Source organism: Rhopalosiphum maidis, chromosome 4 (genome assembly GCF_003676215.2).
Source record: "Rhopalosiphum maidis isolate BTI-1 chromosome 4, ASM367621v3, whole genome shotgun sequence".
Taxonomy (NCBI): Eukaryota; Metazoa; Arthropoda; class Insecta; order Hemiptera; family Aphididae; genus Rhopalosiphum; species Rhopalosiphum maidis.
Window position 1 is genome coordinate 50,731,232 of NC_040880.1, and position 16,058 is coordinate 50,747,289.

The 16,058-nt window shown below is 38.8% G+C and overlaps 3 protein-coding genes across 4 annotated transcripts; 2 read left to right on the plus strand and 1 right to left on the minus strand.

The window, feature by feature from the left end:
* Positions 1 to 1,015: 1,015 nt before the first annotated feature.
* LOC113556189 lies at positions 1,016 to 9,827 on the plus strand. The gene is given in 9 exon segments (XM_026960995.1): positions 1,016 to 1,114; positions 3,489 to 3,569; positions 3,674 to 5,903; positions 5,905 to 7,468; positions 7,976 to 8,203; positions 9,124 to 9,237; positions 9,297 to 9,391; positions 9,453 to 9,562; positions 9,634 to 9,827. Coding segments are annotated over 8 exon segments (4,569 nt in total). The 5' UTR covers positions 1,016 to 1,114; positions 3,489 to 3,504; the 3' UTR covers positions 9,797 to 9,827.
* A 132-nt stretch (positions 9,828 to 9,959) lies between these two features.
* LOC113556190 (gastrulation defective protein 1 homolog) lies at positions 9,960 to 13,555 on the minus strand. Of its 2 annotated transcripts, none has more exons than XM_026960997.1 (4): positions 13,435 to 13,485; positions 12,328 to 12,953; positions 10,911 to 11,362; positions 9,960 to 10,813 (listed from the first exon to the last, which is right to left on the minus strand). In XM_026960997.1, the coding sequence occupies exons 2-4, from the start codon at positions 12,940 to 12,942 to the stop codon at positions 10,114 to 10,116; spliced, it is 1,767 nt and encodes a 588-aa protein (XP_026816798.1). In that variant the 5' UTR covers positions 12,943 to 12,953; positions 13,435 to 13,485; the 3' UTR covers positions 9,960 to 10,113. The 2 variants fall into 2 exon arrangements, with proteins under 2 accessions (XP_026816798.1, XP_026816797.1); XM_026960996.1 differs by having other exon boundaries at positions 9,962 to 10,813; positions 13,424 to 13,555.
* A 272-nt stretch (positions 13,556 to 13,827) lies between these two features.
* LOC113556644 (protein l(2)37Cc) lies at positions 13,828 to 15,984 on the plus strand. Its single transcript, XM_026961726.1, has 3 exons — positions 13,828 to 13,986; positions 14,925 to 15,382; positions 15,450 to 15,984. The coding sequence occupies exons 2-3, from the start codon at positions 14,936 to 14,938 to the stop codon at positions 15,822 to 15,824; spliced, it is 822 nt and encodes a 273-aa protein (XP_026817527.1). The 5' UTR covers positions 13,828 to 13,986; positions 14,925 to 14,935; the 3' UTR covers positions 15,825 to 15,984.
* Positions 15,985 to 16,058: the final 74 nt, after the last annotated feature.

Here is a 16,058-nt window from a genome sequence, read left to right on the forward strand (position 1 = left end):
GTGGCTGCGCTACTGCATAATATCTATCGCGTTTGTTTAAAAAACGTCAGCGTATACACTGAGGTTATCAAATCGATTTTTATGAAAACTTGAAGTAGACGTCATCGGAATTATTCACGGGCAATTTTCACACTATTTATAGTTGCCCCAAATGCATTACCACATATAACCGTCTGCTGTCATAACGCGTCTCCGGATCCGCGCACCCTGGCTGGGGCGGTGATGGTGACGTGATAAATGATCACGTCGTCTTCGATTTATCGCCGTCTCAGCAATGTTTTCGCGTCTATTTATAACGAATCCATGTGCACTCGCACACAATACTGTTATAATGTGTGTGTTATACACCAAATACAAGGTGTTCGTACAGTTTGATTGATACTGTTTAAACGCGAAATATCGAAAACAACAACTGCCGACGAAAGAGATCGGGGTAATACTGCACACGTCATAACGTATGTTATTATAAACGTCCGTTTGAATTTGAAAAACCGAATTTTGCAATCGTGCGGGATTTCGTAGATTTACCTAACCTATTATAGAACAGCGCGGAGGTTCTGAGTAAAAGTTCAACAAGGGGAGGGCGCAATGGCCGTGGTGGCCACCCTCAAATACAACTGCACCGTTGCAGTGTTTTAACTGAGACGGCGACTCGTGCGTCCTATGCATACGAATGCCACTCGTATCTTATTATTTTTATGATTTGGACCTATCGCGATAAGCCCGTTTTCGACTAACACGCACGTCGCTCAGATTTCAGCGCCCCTTCCACGCACCGCAGTGGCGTGTGGCTTGTACCCGACGAGCGCATTTCAGACACCCTGTATGTATGTATACATGCCTACACAGTGCATACCCGCACGCACATACGAACTCACGCACGCCGGTACACGCGCATCGCGGCGGCGGCGGCGGCGTTGCACCGCGATGACGCGACGCACCGAAAAGCGCGTGCACCGCCGCCGATGAGTGGCCCGCGGCGTGCACCGGCGGACCCGTACACACAACGTCCGGACGGGCGACGGCGGTGAATCGTCGTTTGCAGCGGCGGCAGCGGCCAGGCGCCGGGACGACGGTGCGAAAACCCGAAAACCGTCAAGTCGGTCGCCGGCAGGTAAGCGTACCAACCGTACACGTCGTAATAGGTGCTTGGCATACACATAATCACGTATTTTTAAATACGCGAAATTCGCAAATCTTTTTTTTTTCCTTATAAAAAATGTATAACGACGGTAAACAACGACCGCGTGTAGTGCCGTAGCGGACGTCCATTGATATATACGCGAGTAGGAGATTGGGGTAACGCGTCGGCGGGGTTATTAATTTTTGTTACAAATATTATTACCGTATTGTATATCGATCGACAGCAGGCACCGTCGCACACGTGGGCGCGTACTTTGCGCTTTTGACCTCGGGACGCCGACGTAGAGACTATACTTAATATTATATTCTTCTATACGTTATTATACCCTAACCGCGGTCAAGCACAGCTGACGAACGATCGCGGACGGACTTCGACTTCACCGCTGTTGTAATAGTCGTTCCGTCAGGCGGGCGCGTCGTTGTCGCCGAGCGAATACGTAATATAGAGAAACGTTTTTGGCACGCGAGTCAGCTGACTTTTGCGTTTATAGTTTGGTCGTTATATACCGGCCAGGGCACATAATATTTCATTTTGTGAATTTGTTCTAACAGTTATACGTGAAGTACGAAATGTCAAAATAGTTTGTCGTTATTTTGTATGGTTAACGTTTAGCCGTTTAGGTGAGTTTAGGTATGTATGTATGTATGTATGTGTAGATATATCTATTATCATTATATTACGTCTTTCTTTTTCTTATTCTACGACTTCTTCTTGCGCGGCATTAACTGTCATGATATTGTATTTTATTATAAGCCCGTATACTTTTGTTTACTGTCAAACGACACGGAAACCTTTCCGATTGATATTGTATATTATTTTGTCGTATAGGTATACCTGTACACAAAATGGCATCGCTCGTCATTATTAGCAAAAAGGTAATTGCAGCGTTTCCGCCGCTTTCGGCGTGCGTTGAAAGAACTGAACGGGATATATCGTTTTTTATGAACATCACACGCCACGCGACTGATTACCTGGCAATGTACAGGAAGGTATATTATCAAAGTTTAACGAAATGGCAGAGCTTTGAAAAATGCGTACATAGAATCAAACATACCCGTAATACCCATGCATTATATTGTAAAATAGTAGTCGTCGGTCGTAAGGGAATGTCTCGAGAATAGATATTAATAAATACGAATAATGTACGAAAAAGATTGATGGATGAACCCGCTACAGACCTTTGATTTCGTGACGCGAGTACATTAACCTCGTCACCGCGCACTTGGTAACGGGCCACAGTTGTGTAATATTAAAGTTGTTTTTTTTTCTGTTTATTATTTGGGTCGCGAGCAGTTAAGTAACGAAGCACGCGGGTGTTATTCGGCTCTAAAAAATCTTCGTGTAAGACATATTGTAATACGGCCGTGTATCTGTAATATATAGATGTAATGTAATATACTTAGGTAACTTATCGCACGTTCAAGTATTCCAACTTCCTATTACATATATATTATGGCGTTTTTCGAATTACGTCGTTTAAAAACAAAATTTTTATTTCTGTTTTTTAAAGATAAGGACACCGCTCGATGACCTCGCGCAAGATACCTATACGTAGATAGGTACTGTAATTTTACAACATAATAATATGCATGTACGTATAAAATGTCCGAAGCACGACTAGCTGTGGTTTAAAATCGTTGTATGCGACGGGTCAATATAGGTCAATCAATGGATAGTTTCCTCAAGTCTCATTAGATTATTACACGCGCGGGCCAGTTGAATTTCTTTGAAACACAAGACATAATATTATTTTACGTACACAGCAATAAACTTATATCTGTATGTATATATATATATATATATATATAAATGTCTTATAATTAGTTTACACCGTCTTGGACACGGTAAATTACATTATTATTGTTATCGGTTGCCGACTGACACGCATAATAATATCATACACACACACACATATATATATATATATATATGTTTATTAACCTACTGCGTGACTACGTCAGTGTCTACATAAGGCGCCACTTCCTCCAGGCGGCTTTCCAGTGTTTTTATAAATACATTTCGTTGTTGTTTTACGCACATCTGGACAATCTCCCGGAACAGACAATAACGCAAATACGATAAGGAAAAACAAAATATATTTATAACCCGAGTCGAAACAACAGACTATGTATATATATATATATATATGTATTGCATACAGGCGTGTAACTTTAATATAGGTACTGTTTCAATATGATATTATACTCATCACTAGTGTAAGACGGTGTAAGAACGCTGTCGCGTGTTCCGTCCGTTTCCGTAAGACTTTCGAAAACAGTGACGGCATTACACGCGCGCTCCTGCGATACCTATCGCGTATAAGTGGCGTATATTTTTTTTTCAGTGTCGACACGTACAACATGGACGTCTTCACGAAGACTGGTTTGCTTCCGAAAAAACACCATCGCTGCATATCGTTAGAAAGGTAAGACACGCGCATACAAATCTAAGTCAAGTCGCAAGATTATACCACGATATCAGTATCAGTTTGAATTTGAACTGCACTGCTTTTTTTTTTTACGTTTTCAGCGGCCAATCGTCGACGAAAAAATCATGTCTGCAGAAAACGACGTCGGATCCGCCGAGATTTTTTCCACGGCGGTACTCGACGCCGGAGCTGGCGATGAGAAGACACGCGCTCAAATATCAACGCGACGACAGTGTCCCGCCCGTGCAACCGATATCGAACAAATCGTGTCAGACCGATATATTAGGGTTGGATAAATACTTGCAAAGGCCGGGTGACGTGAGCCCGCAAAACGAGTCGACTGCCGACCCGGAAGCAGCGGCTGCGGCGGTGCTCAGGGCGTATAAAAAGCCGTCGAAAAGGCCAAAGGTCCGGTCGGTGGCGGTACACTGCGAGCGGCGGCGCCTGTCGTTCGCGGCGTTCAAAGGTTGTCAAAAGTTCAAGCACGTGTACAAGCGGAAGATTTCGTTGCCGCAGCAACCGTCGTCGGCGACCACCTCGACGGACGACGGCCGACGACGGGACAGTGGCGTTTTGCCGAGACTGCGACCGGACCGAACGACGGAGACGACGGAAAGACCTGGGGCTGCCAACAAAGCCGGCGCGACCGTCAAACTGCCCAGGATACCGACCAGGGACGCGCGACCGGAAACCGATAGGCCCGACGACGGCGGCGGCGGCGGCGGCGGCGTTAGGACAAGACTGGCCAGACTGACCAGGCCGCAGTCGACGGGCAGCAGCTGCGACGGGAGCGGTGACCGGAAATTGGTGGCCGCGTACTTCCGGGTCAGATCGGCCCCGAAGATCTATTCGCCGAGGTTCCACGAGGCGCCGCCGCAGCTATCGGATCGCGAACCACAGTCGACGCCCGGATCCAGCGACACGGCCGACACCACACTCGACATGTCGTTCGGCCAACAACAGCCGGTCGAAGCGGCGGCCACGTCTGCGATGTCGGCCACTACGGCAGCCGGTACTAGGACGGTGTCCACGTCCACCACTTTTACAGAACCAGGTTTTCCGATAGTGTTCAGCTGCGAGAGCGTTCTCCGGCACCCGTTGGACGGCGGTTACGTGTCACACACCGAGAGTCACAGATTTAGCGTGCACTACGTGTCAGCCGACGACGCGCGGTCATCGGTAACCGCCACGCCTGACACGGATGCCGATGGCGGCACGTCGTTGGTGTTCACGTCGGCCGGCGCGTGCCAACGCGAACAGTGCCTGACCGGTGATTCGGTATTGGTCACGTTGGGCGCCAAACCCACAGACGGTTCGGCAGCATCCGCGTCCACTAGTAGCGTGGCCGGTGAACGGCGTTTGGTTGTCGAACGGTGCACCGACGTACGTCGATCAAAAAACGCGGCCGCCGACCGTGGTGCGGGCGAGACGTCCACCGACTGTGGTACCAGAGAGACAGCCACTGATCGTGTAACGAGCGAGATGGTCACTGGCAGCGGAACCAGCGAAACGGCCACCGACCGCTGTACCAGCGAAATAACGACCACCGACGACGACCGTCCAACCGCTAGTGAACCGCTGCCGTTATCGCCGTCACCGCCGTCGTCGACTTCATCTCCATCGTCGTCTGCGTCAGTTCGTTACTGTTGGCCAACATCCAGAAACGCGACGGACGAGGGCGCCGAAAAGCTGCAGGAAAACGGCGAACACGACGCCGTACGAGAGACCGAAGGATTTTATGTTTTGGGAAAAGGAGACGGTGCCAACGCGTTCGAAAAAAATGCACCGCCGACGGCAGTCAATAAAACTATTGATACTTTGGAACAAGCCGACGGGGGGGCGGCGGGTGCAGAACTCGAATTGCACGCACGCACGGATGACGACGACATGCCATTACAATCCGACGAGCGAAATTATGAGCAGTTGACACAAAACCATCAAATAATAGAATCCGGCCGTACCTTTTCGAATCAGTCGCCGAAACCCGACGACACGGAATCGGTGCTTGTGGGTCGACAAAACGATTCGGGACCAATCGAAAACGATAATACGCACGCGAACGTCGCCGAGCCTATTGCGGAGCACTGTACGACCAACGCCGAACACGCTGCACAACAACAATCAATCGCGAACAACTATCTCGCCGTTCCTTCGGATCGTTGTCTGCAGTCGGACGAAGATACGGCAGTGGCGGAACTCATGGAGTCACGGCGTCGAAACGAGATGCATCGCTTTAATCCAACACCCGAGTCGTCCGGGAAACGTGCGGTTGCTGGTGCAGTGGACCGAAATCGCACCGGCTATCGCGAAAACGGGCCAATTCGGACGATCGAACGAACAACAATTCGATTCCAAAAAGCGGAACATACCCAACAGACTCAACGACAGCATGAGCCGTAAACGGGACGACGACCGGGACGCCGTGTCGCATAATCCCGCTCGTCGTCTATTGCAAGGGCTGTCATCGCGCGCGACACCTGCACAGCATTCAGACACGGTCGATCGCGGATCCACGGTGAACAACGCAACGGAGACGACATCTGTGCCTAGGAACGCGGTGAACGATCGTCAACACGACTACGAACCGTTCGGAAAACGAATTGCGAACGGATTTCAGGACGATGGCGGGCGTACTGTTTGTGATCGGGACGTGACGACGAACGACTGTCGAGGATGCGCCAAAGAAGAAGCGAAAAAAAATGCACCGTTGCGGTCTGAAGTCTACGGCGGCGGCAATGACCGCGACGGCGATTACCCCTACGACAGCCGGAAGAATAGACATCCAGTGTCGAAACGAAGGTTGGAATCTGTGGATGAGGCAACGGAAACTTCAAAGCAGCGGGAGTCCAACTACGTAGGTGGCTTTATGTACGGCGACACGTTTAACCGCAGCGAAAAACCGCCGCAAAAATACGGTAAACGCGTCGAGTACAGCGGATATTACGACAACAATTCAAAAAAAGTCAACTTCTCGTCAAAACCCGACTGCCGGTACGATTACTATCGCAGCGAACACGTGCCTAAGGCTTGCGGGCACAGCCCCGGGGATGAGGATTGCACAGTTTTCGCAGACCACGGGTCCCGTCACAATTCGACGGCGCAGCTTCCTTACTATTCGCACCTGGACTTCAAAAACACGTACGCCCGTGGCGAGAGAAAATGTACGACGGACGACGACGACGACGATGATGACGACGAGAGTCTCACAGACAGCCTGGAGGACGGATGCAAGTACGAGGGATCGGCCGTATCGTATTTTCTAGCGCTCGACGGCCAAAAGTCCGCGGTGACGTTCACTCTGAAGATGCCCGGTACGCTAGAGAGCCGACTTAACCGGCGACACAGTCAGCTCAAGAAACATCTGCACGTATCGACGACGGTCCGGAAGTCAGCTGGGGCGGTCCGGGTCCGCACCCGGCACAAGGGGTGTCAGACACTGTGGACCGTCGAAAAGGGGGTGCAAGTTCAACGGGGCTCCACGGCCAACTCGGATGACCGTAGGGCTCTGGAGACGCTGTTGGCCGGGCTGGGACGCAGCCACGTGTCTGAGAATCAGATCCGGTTGGTCGGCGGTCGGAAAATGGTGTCCGAGGGCAACCAGACGGAACAACCACCCGCGAACCGGCACACGCAGACGACTAGGGACGTGGCCGCGGGACGGGAAACGCCCGAGAGCGGCGCGGCGGCGCAAGGTAGAAAGGGCAAGAACCAGATGCTTGCGATGAAAAAATTTTCCGCTGACAACGCTTTGATGGTGGGTGTGGTCAGGCAGAACAAGTACTGCAAAGGGAAGGAAGCATTGGAAGGCGCCAAAAACGATCAACTGCTCACGCTGTCCAAGGGCTGGATCAACTTTTACACGCTCAAGGACGAAAGCGCGGACGCGGAAGCACAAGGTATAATATTAATTATTAATAGTCATAATTAAATAGTATAATAATGATTAATAATTATTAATCATTCGAACCAGATTGCGTTTTTTTTTTTATGAATAAAACTGTAGCAAACGTAAAATCCAATGAAAATTAATGTCAAATAGTTGTACTTATATAGACTATAATACAGACAATATGCAGTTATTCGTTCGTAAAGTTGGCATTGAAATTGAAAAAAGCTCAATTACATATAATCATTGGTTATTTTTTAAAACGAGTTTAAATCCCCATCGGCAATCATACAAGTTTTCCCGACAAATCCCGCAGCAACGGTATACTGTAGCCTGTAGGTACGATTTAAAACGATTGATTCATTTCTAATCAGCTAATTAATATTCAACGATAATTTATGTTAGTAGGTATAGGTACACACGCCTGTCGTCTACGTGTAAATGATTTAAAATCTTAAGTCAATTAAAATTAAAAACAAAAAAATCCAATACATACGACTTCTGTTATCTATTATAGTAGAATTGAACGATAACGACGATGATCTTAAAACCGAAGATGACAGCCAACAATACACTGTACACGTGCAAGCCATCCCCGAACCTTCCGTGACATTGCCTGTGGTGCACGTCCCTAACCGCAATAATACTCTACAACTGCCAAAGACGTCTAGCACTACAGCCAAACATTTACCGAAACTTGTGCAGACAGAAACCAATAATAATCATCAGTGTCCGGCGCATTTAGGTAACATTTAAACTAAAATTATTTGTACATACATATAGGCAAAATAATTCGTATAAGTTATTTTTTAACCTTATGGCCTTATATGTGTTCCAAAATAAGGAAAGTAAAATATTTTATAGGAATATTATATTATGTTTTTTCATTGTAATCCTCGTAGGGGTAATGATAAACATTATTACTAATTTATTACCATGTTCATCAATAATAATCTTCATTTACCTTTAGTGCACTCGGTCTTAAGCCAGCTATTTTAATAACACTTATTAATATCTCTATTCTCTATTCCATTTATATTTACTACATGTCTATAGTCTATATCCATCCATCTCTTAGTCGTTCTTTCTCTCCTTATTTGTCCTTTCCTTAACCTATCTCATTTCTACTGATTCATATTCATAATCACTCACTTGATCGTACTGAAAATCAATGTTATCTACTTACATAGGTACCTATTTTGTTCATTCATTTATTTCCCGAGCCAAGTTAAATAATAAGTAAAAAAAATAGTACAAATAATGTGTAAAATAAAATCGTGTCCTTATAATTTATCATGAAACCGTTTATAGATTTCAAATATTTAGCTATTCCCATTCTTAATATAGCAATAATTTCATACACCTAACAGTACATCGGCTTTATCATAAATATTTGCATAACATGTATCGTATGATTTTTATTTATTATACATTATTCGATTTATTCGTTATAATTATACGAATAGGTATATACTTATTAGAATGTAGTATAATAGCTGGCAAATAGTAAGTATTTAAACTTTATAGGTATAAAATATCAATATTCAATTAATTGTCCTAACAATTTCAACCGGTATTCTCTTCATCACTTTTTTTTTTTTTAATTTGTATCTAAAAATTATTCTTATCCTTTGCAAACTAATTAAACGTGATTGATTTATACAGTAAACGCAAACGGTTGGTGTGTAAGTGTGGATGGTCCAAACAACATGCACATGAAGGTTTCATTACTACCGGATAAGGCAGGTATCAAAACATCCGAACACTTTGACCTGAATGGTAATTTCAATTAATGTAAAAGAGTACAATGTTTTTGTTGAGTATATAAAAATGTTTAGACGAAAATAAACTTGAAGCCAGGAGATTAGCATTACAAAGGAAGACAAACTACATGCGCAAACCTTATAGAAATATTAAAAGAACACAATCAACGGTAAACCATAACTCATAAGGTTAACATATTTTTCTTTAATAATTTAACAATTCTTGTTTAGCCTAGGGACATGTTTTCTGCAGACGTTTCACGAACTGAGTCTGCTTTGTCAGCCGAGAGCAAATATATTGAAACAATTGACACACAACTACTAATCCACAAGGCTCGAAGGTAAGATCGATTACATTTTTATCACGACTATGAGTTTATCAATATTAATTGTAAGTGTTAATTTACAACAGGCGCTTAAGTCAAGAATGGGACACGAGAATTCAAAATAGAGGTTTAACTGAATCAGTTCAATTAGTTGTTACTGGAGATTCGGTTTCCAGTAGAACATCTCAACATTATGCGACTGGAGGACATCAGCATTGCTCATTCAGACGACAATCAAGAAGAATTTAGTATTACATTTTTTTTTTTTACAAATTATGTTTATAAATTAAATATAATAATAATTACTATTTTTTACAAGTAGGTGATTTAGTTACTAATTAGAAAAACTTATAATTATTCACAATTACACATTTTTACATAATTATATCTTTATAAATTGTCTTAAGAATATAAAATGTTTCATTAATTGCATTATTGTATTGTTATTATTCTTAGACTGAATACATTTCACATAAATGCAATAACTAAAATTTTATTGTAGTGTTAAAAATAATAAAATCATTGTATTTTTTAGAAAACGTATAATGTCGTAAGTTTTTCCTTGGTTACTGTTTGGGTTGTCCAATTGCAAATTTAATTTTCTTTTCTTGCGGTTCATCTTCTGATTCTTTTAAGACAGCTTTAGGCTGTGTTTTAGCATATGCAGGGGTAATCCAATATGGGTTATCAGCTGCATCTTGAGCATACTTCAAAATTGCTTCTCGTGGATCTTGATCATCTTCTACTCGTTTGCTTAATCCCAAATTACGAATAACATATGAGCTGAGGGTGCTACCTGATGCAGCAACACGACCGCCTTGACCAGACTTAATTGGTAAATCTGGCCTCTTTGATTTCATTGGATCCAATCTATCTTTTTCAATACGTTTCTTCAACGATTTATTTCTATCTTGTCTAAACATTGGTAAAGCGTGGGGTGTAATGATTTGCTGTGTTGGTACCATTTCCATTTGTTTGGTTTTAGTATGGGCTTTTGAAGCACATAGCATTGCACCTCTTTGGCTGTTTACTTTGTCATAGAATACTTTCACAGTTCCATCACCACAACCAGCGAATAACTGTTTAAGCTTAGGGTGCCAATACACCTTTATGGAATGTGTTTCAGAAACTTTAACTTTTTCAAGAAGTTCAAATGTATTTGTATTGTAAAACATTAAATGTCCTCCTTGTTCTTTGGGACGTACCGAGTGACCAGTTACCACTATTGAATCATCTGGACTAAAACAGCAATCTGTTGTAGAATACCTATAAAATTTAAACACAAAATATTATTTAATTATTAATTTAAACATAACATGATATATTCATATAAAGAACTAAAACAATCATATTATTAACATACCTAGAATAGAGTCCATCAACTACATGTAAAGGTTTCTTAAAGGCCCTTATGTCCCAGAGTTTCATTGTTTCATCAATACCTTCACCACGTGTACATATTAATGTGTCTCTATAAGAAAATACAATAGAAGAAGTATCTGAGTTATTTAAATGGCCATCTCGTATTGTGAATGTGGCATTCACAAAACTTGGTTTTCTGGTGTCCCAAACAAGAATTGATCCATCTCTGCATGCGCAGGCAACTAATTTGCCGTCATTACTATAATTGCAAGTAGTTGGTATTGTTCTTAAACCATTTTTGGCTCTACATTTAATTATGCTTTTATGTTTATCTTTTTTAGTCATATCCCAAATACGACAAGATCCATCTTCTGAACTAGTTAAAAATTCTTCTTTGTGTCTCGGATGCCATGTACCACAAGTCAACGGAGACGTATGACCTTTGGTACGCACCTAATGAAAATAATTATTTAATAACACAGTATGTATACCTATTATACCTATACATTATTAATACCATGAATTGCTATTAATAATAGGTACTCATTAAGTATGATATCTACAGCAAAAATTAATTTTGTTAAGTATGCTGTCTACAAATTTTGATAAATTACCTAATGAAAATATGTTAATTAACATTTTAAATTATTTTAAGTAAACATTTTTTAAGTGTTACTTTGTCTAAAAATCAATGTTATTAAAAAAATATCTGTCATTTACACATCACATCAAAATAACCCTTTAAACACATCAGTAGTTAAATTAATTGACTACCACAGAGCTACCATTCCTCTTTAAGTTATTACTGAAATAAACTTCCTTTGCTTTAATTTTATATATTTGTTTTGTCATCTTGTAGAATAATTATATTTATATATACCAGAAATAATTAAAAATTACAATATTATATAATTTTTCCAATATTAAATATGTTTGTAGTCTGTACCTCGGACGGCTCTAGAAACTTGGTAGAGAAGGGGAGCTTGGTTATATTTTTTTTTATTATTCTTGGTATTTCCGTGATTCATATAGTAATGTGTGTTACGCAATTACTCTTTTAAACATAATAAAAAAATAGCATACCATAGATGTTTTATTATAGTTTAGATAATTAATAGGTTCTTCATAATATACATAATATAGAAAAAAAGGTATGTACCTGCTACCTATATCTACATACTTAACATGTCTACAATAGTCGATAGTATATGTATTTTTTTTTAACAACATACAATTTTTTTAAATACAGGCTTTGGGGGGGGACATGGCCCCTAAGACCCATCCGGACCCACTCCTGGCCTCTAAAGTTTAGATATAAAATAAAATTGTAGATAGCATACTTAACTTTATGTTGCGTATATAGAAATATAGAATACTTAATGAGTACATAATGTTATTAATTAATATGAACAAATTACCATGTCTGAAATGTATTGATCACCTTTGACACATTCCCATAGTTCATGACCATCTCTATCTAATACTTTAGCTTGAGACATACCAGAAATAACTAAAAGACGATCTCCAGTAGGTGAGTATTTTAAAAACTTAATTGGATGGTTGCCACAAGGAGTTAGAGTGCGGAAACTCTGTAGTGTTTGGTCCATACCAGCAAAATCCCAAAGTCTCACTTCATAGTCAACAGATCCACTAGCCAACCTGACTCCCGGAGGATCTATACAAAGTGCAGTGACTGCTTTGATACCATGATTTAAAGACACTTGACTTTCAATAGGAATTTTAATCTGTTTTGAATCATCTTCGTCATCATCATCATCATCATCATCATCATCACTGCTTTCATTGTCATCATTGCTAATGTCTTTTGAACGGGTAACCTTTTCAACTTCTTCATTAATTTTTTTGTCATGCTCATCAGTAGAAATATTTTCTGTACTTTTTTCCAATACTTTTAATTCACTAGGTATAGGCGGTCCAATGTAATCGTCTTCATCCTCGTCGTCATTTATTTCATTTTTTTGGAGTTCAGATTGAACATAATTAACATTTAATCCATGAGAATTGTCAGTCATTTTAAATCAATCTGAAATTCAAATAGAATAATTTACATATTAGTCATATTATATACATCAACGTTTTATTAACATTCATTACAAAAATATATTATAATAAAAATGTATTACTAATTGCATGGCTTGCATAAAATTAATGATTATTATACATTACGTTTCTCATAAATCTACAGATATTTTATTAGTGTTAAAGTACAATTTCAATTATTTATTATTATAGTAATAAATCAATTTTATTGTCAATAGAAATTGTTTAATTTAAATCATTGATCTATAAGTTATTCAAAATAGGTATATATTATGGAATGTAGTTTATATTAGTAATTTCACATATGAATTTCATTTAAAATAGGTAGTTGGTGTAGTTATCTACTACAAACCCGAATTTATTAATAAATACTAATTGTATTAAGACATTAAATACAATATAATCAAGAATATTAAATACAAAAATTATTCCCTTAAGATAGCATATACTTACTAAATACTAACTTGCTGTAGGTATTCGTGTATTACTGTATTAGTAATACAAAACTTTTAGATTTATTAAATTTAGATATTATTGTAGATTTAAAATTTCGTAATTCGTATTTTGATTCCCTTATCATTAAGACACTAACATTTTTTTTTTTGTAAACAGTTGAAGCCACCACCGCTTTATCACATTCTATCTTATCGACTTATCAATCTACAATTTTTATTTTAATAATTAATTAACATGAAACTTTAAAAATTTGTTAGTGACAGTATAAAATTATTTAATCGTTTTACATAAAATGAATTTATTTATTATGTTTATGACGTTTATAATGTGTTAATAAGTATTTTAATTTTAATAAGATTTCATTTTCATATAAGAATGATGTTAGCAACTTTTACCGAAACCTAACCTAAGAATGAATCATGTATAATAAAATATAATTTGCCGATCCTTATGATTGATGAATAAATCCTCTACTGTCTAGTTAACTAATTACCAAACCAAAGTGAAAATTAAAAGTTCTTACTTTCTTTAATACCTATTTGTTGAATTGGCGAAAGCTCGTAAGTATGATTTAAGCATAGATATTTCAATAATTCATACACAGTAAATAAAATCGTAATTCAGGTCATATTGAAGCTTTATGATTACCTATCAGTTGCAATGTATGAGCTAATGTATAACTATTAGTCTTTACTGTATAAATTAATTGTATCTATATAAACATTTTTATTTAATAAATCATGTTTATTGTACTTTATAATAATATAATATTTCGATAAATTAGACAGCTATAGGTGAATGAAGTAACTATGCATTCTGTAAGTTCGCTTTCCGATACATTGTATGTGTTAATGTCTGTTTTTTTTTAATATTTTATTCAAAGACAAACTTTAATATTTACTTGGAAACGTTAATACTCAAAATTACAAATAAAATACGCCATTGAATACTTATGTCGGAATTAAAAAAAAAAAATCTTATCAATTATGAGTAGAAAAGTATAAGTATTTTACTGAGTCTTATAAAAATTAAATAATATAATAATATTCAATTATAATATGTTAGCGTTACTTAAACATAAACTGAATAAATCTTACCTATTGTATAATAATTTTTATTCTTTAATTTAACTGCTTGTACTTGACTAACACAGGACTATATTATCAAATATATTATTATATCATAGTCCGTATTCCGTAATCACCACTTTTGAATTTAATTTAAAATTAAAAATAATCACATTATAAACCCGGTTATAACTACAGGCCACAAACAGTTATAAAGTCTTGGTTAATATTAATTTTTACTTAGAGGAAAAATAATATAAATTGTTTTATTTTAAAACCCAAATAAGAAACAACTAAGATACAATATTCCTGTTAAATTTTATACCTAACATATAATTGATTAGAAACTATGTTTCGTTCAATTTCCAGTATTACATTTTCTGTAATATATTATGGTTTTAATGATTTTAATTCATTATATTTTTTAACAGATTTGACCATTATGGCCGCACAACTGTTCAATCGAATTGGTCAATTAGGTCTTGGTCTAGCAGTAGCTGGCAGTGTAGCTAATACAGCATTATACAATGTTGATGGTGGTCATCGAGCTGTCATATTTGACAGATTTACAGGAATAAAGAACACCGTGGTTGGAGAAGGAACACATTTTTTGATTCCCTGGGTACAAAAGCCAATCATTTTTGATGTTCGATCACGTCCCAGGAATGTTCCAGTCATTACTGGTAGCAAAGATTTGCAAAATGTTAACATCACCCTCAGAATATTGTTCAGACCCCTTCCAGAGCAATTGCCCAAAATATACACTATTTTAGGTGTAGATTACGATGAACGTGTCTTACCCTCAATCACCACTGAGGTCTTAAAGGCTGTAGTGGCACAATTTGATGCTGGTGAACTTATTACTCAGAGAGAAAATGTTTCTCGTAAAGTAAATAAAAATAATTCTTGAATGCAATACTTTTGTTTATGAATTTAAATAACTTATTTTAATTTAGGTCAGTGAAACTCTTATTGAACGTGCTGGACAGTTTGGTGTTGTATTAGATGATATTTCAATTACCCATTTAACATTCGGTAAGGAGTTCACTCAAGCCGTAGAGTTGAAACAAGTAGCTCAACAAGATGCAGAAAGAGCCAGATTTTTGGTAGAAAAAGCAGAACAACAAAAACAGGCTTCTATTATTTCTGCCCAAGGAGATTCGGAAGCTGCTTCAATGTTAGCTAAATCATTTGGAGATGCGGGTGAAGGTTTGGTAGAATTGAGAAGAATTGAAGCTGCAGAGGATATAGCTTATCAACTATCTAGATCTAGACAAGTTTCATATTTCCCCCCGGGACAAAACATTCTTCTTAACTTACCAACACAATAATTTCCAATAATGTATTTAGAAACTATTTAGACAGTATGAATTTTTTTTTTTCGTCACAGTGTAATATAAAATCCAACTATACATTAAATCTGTATTTTTTTTTTTTTATTATGAAATATGATTTTGTTGCAATAAAATCAGAGTTATATAGGAATGGGAACTTAAAAACCAGTTTTTTCTTATATTTTAGAAATACCAAAACAACTGCTTAAAGAGTCTAAATATTTTTTTTAT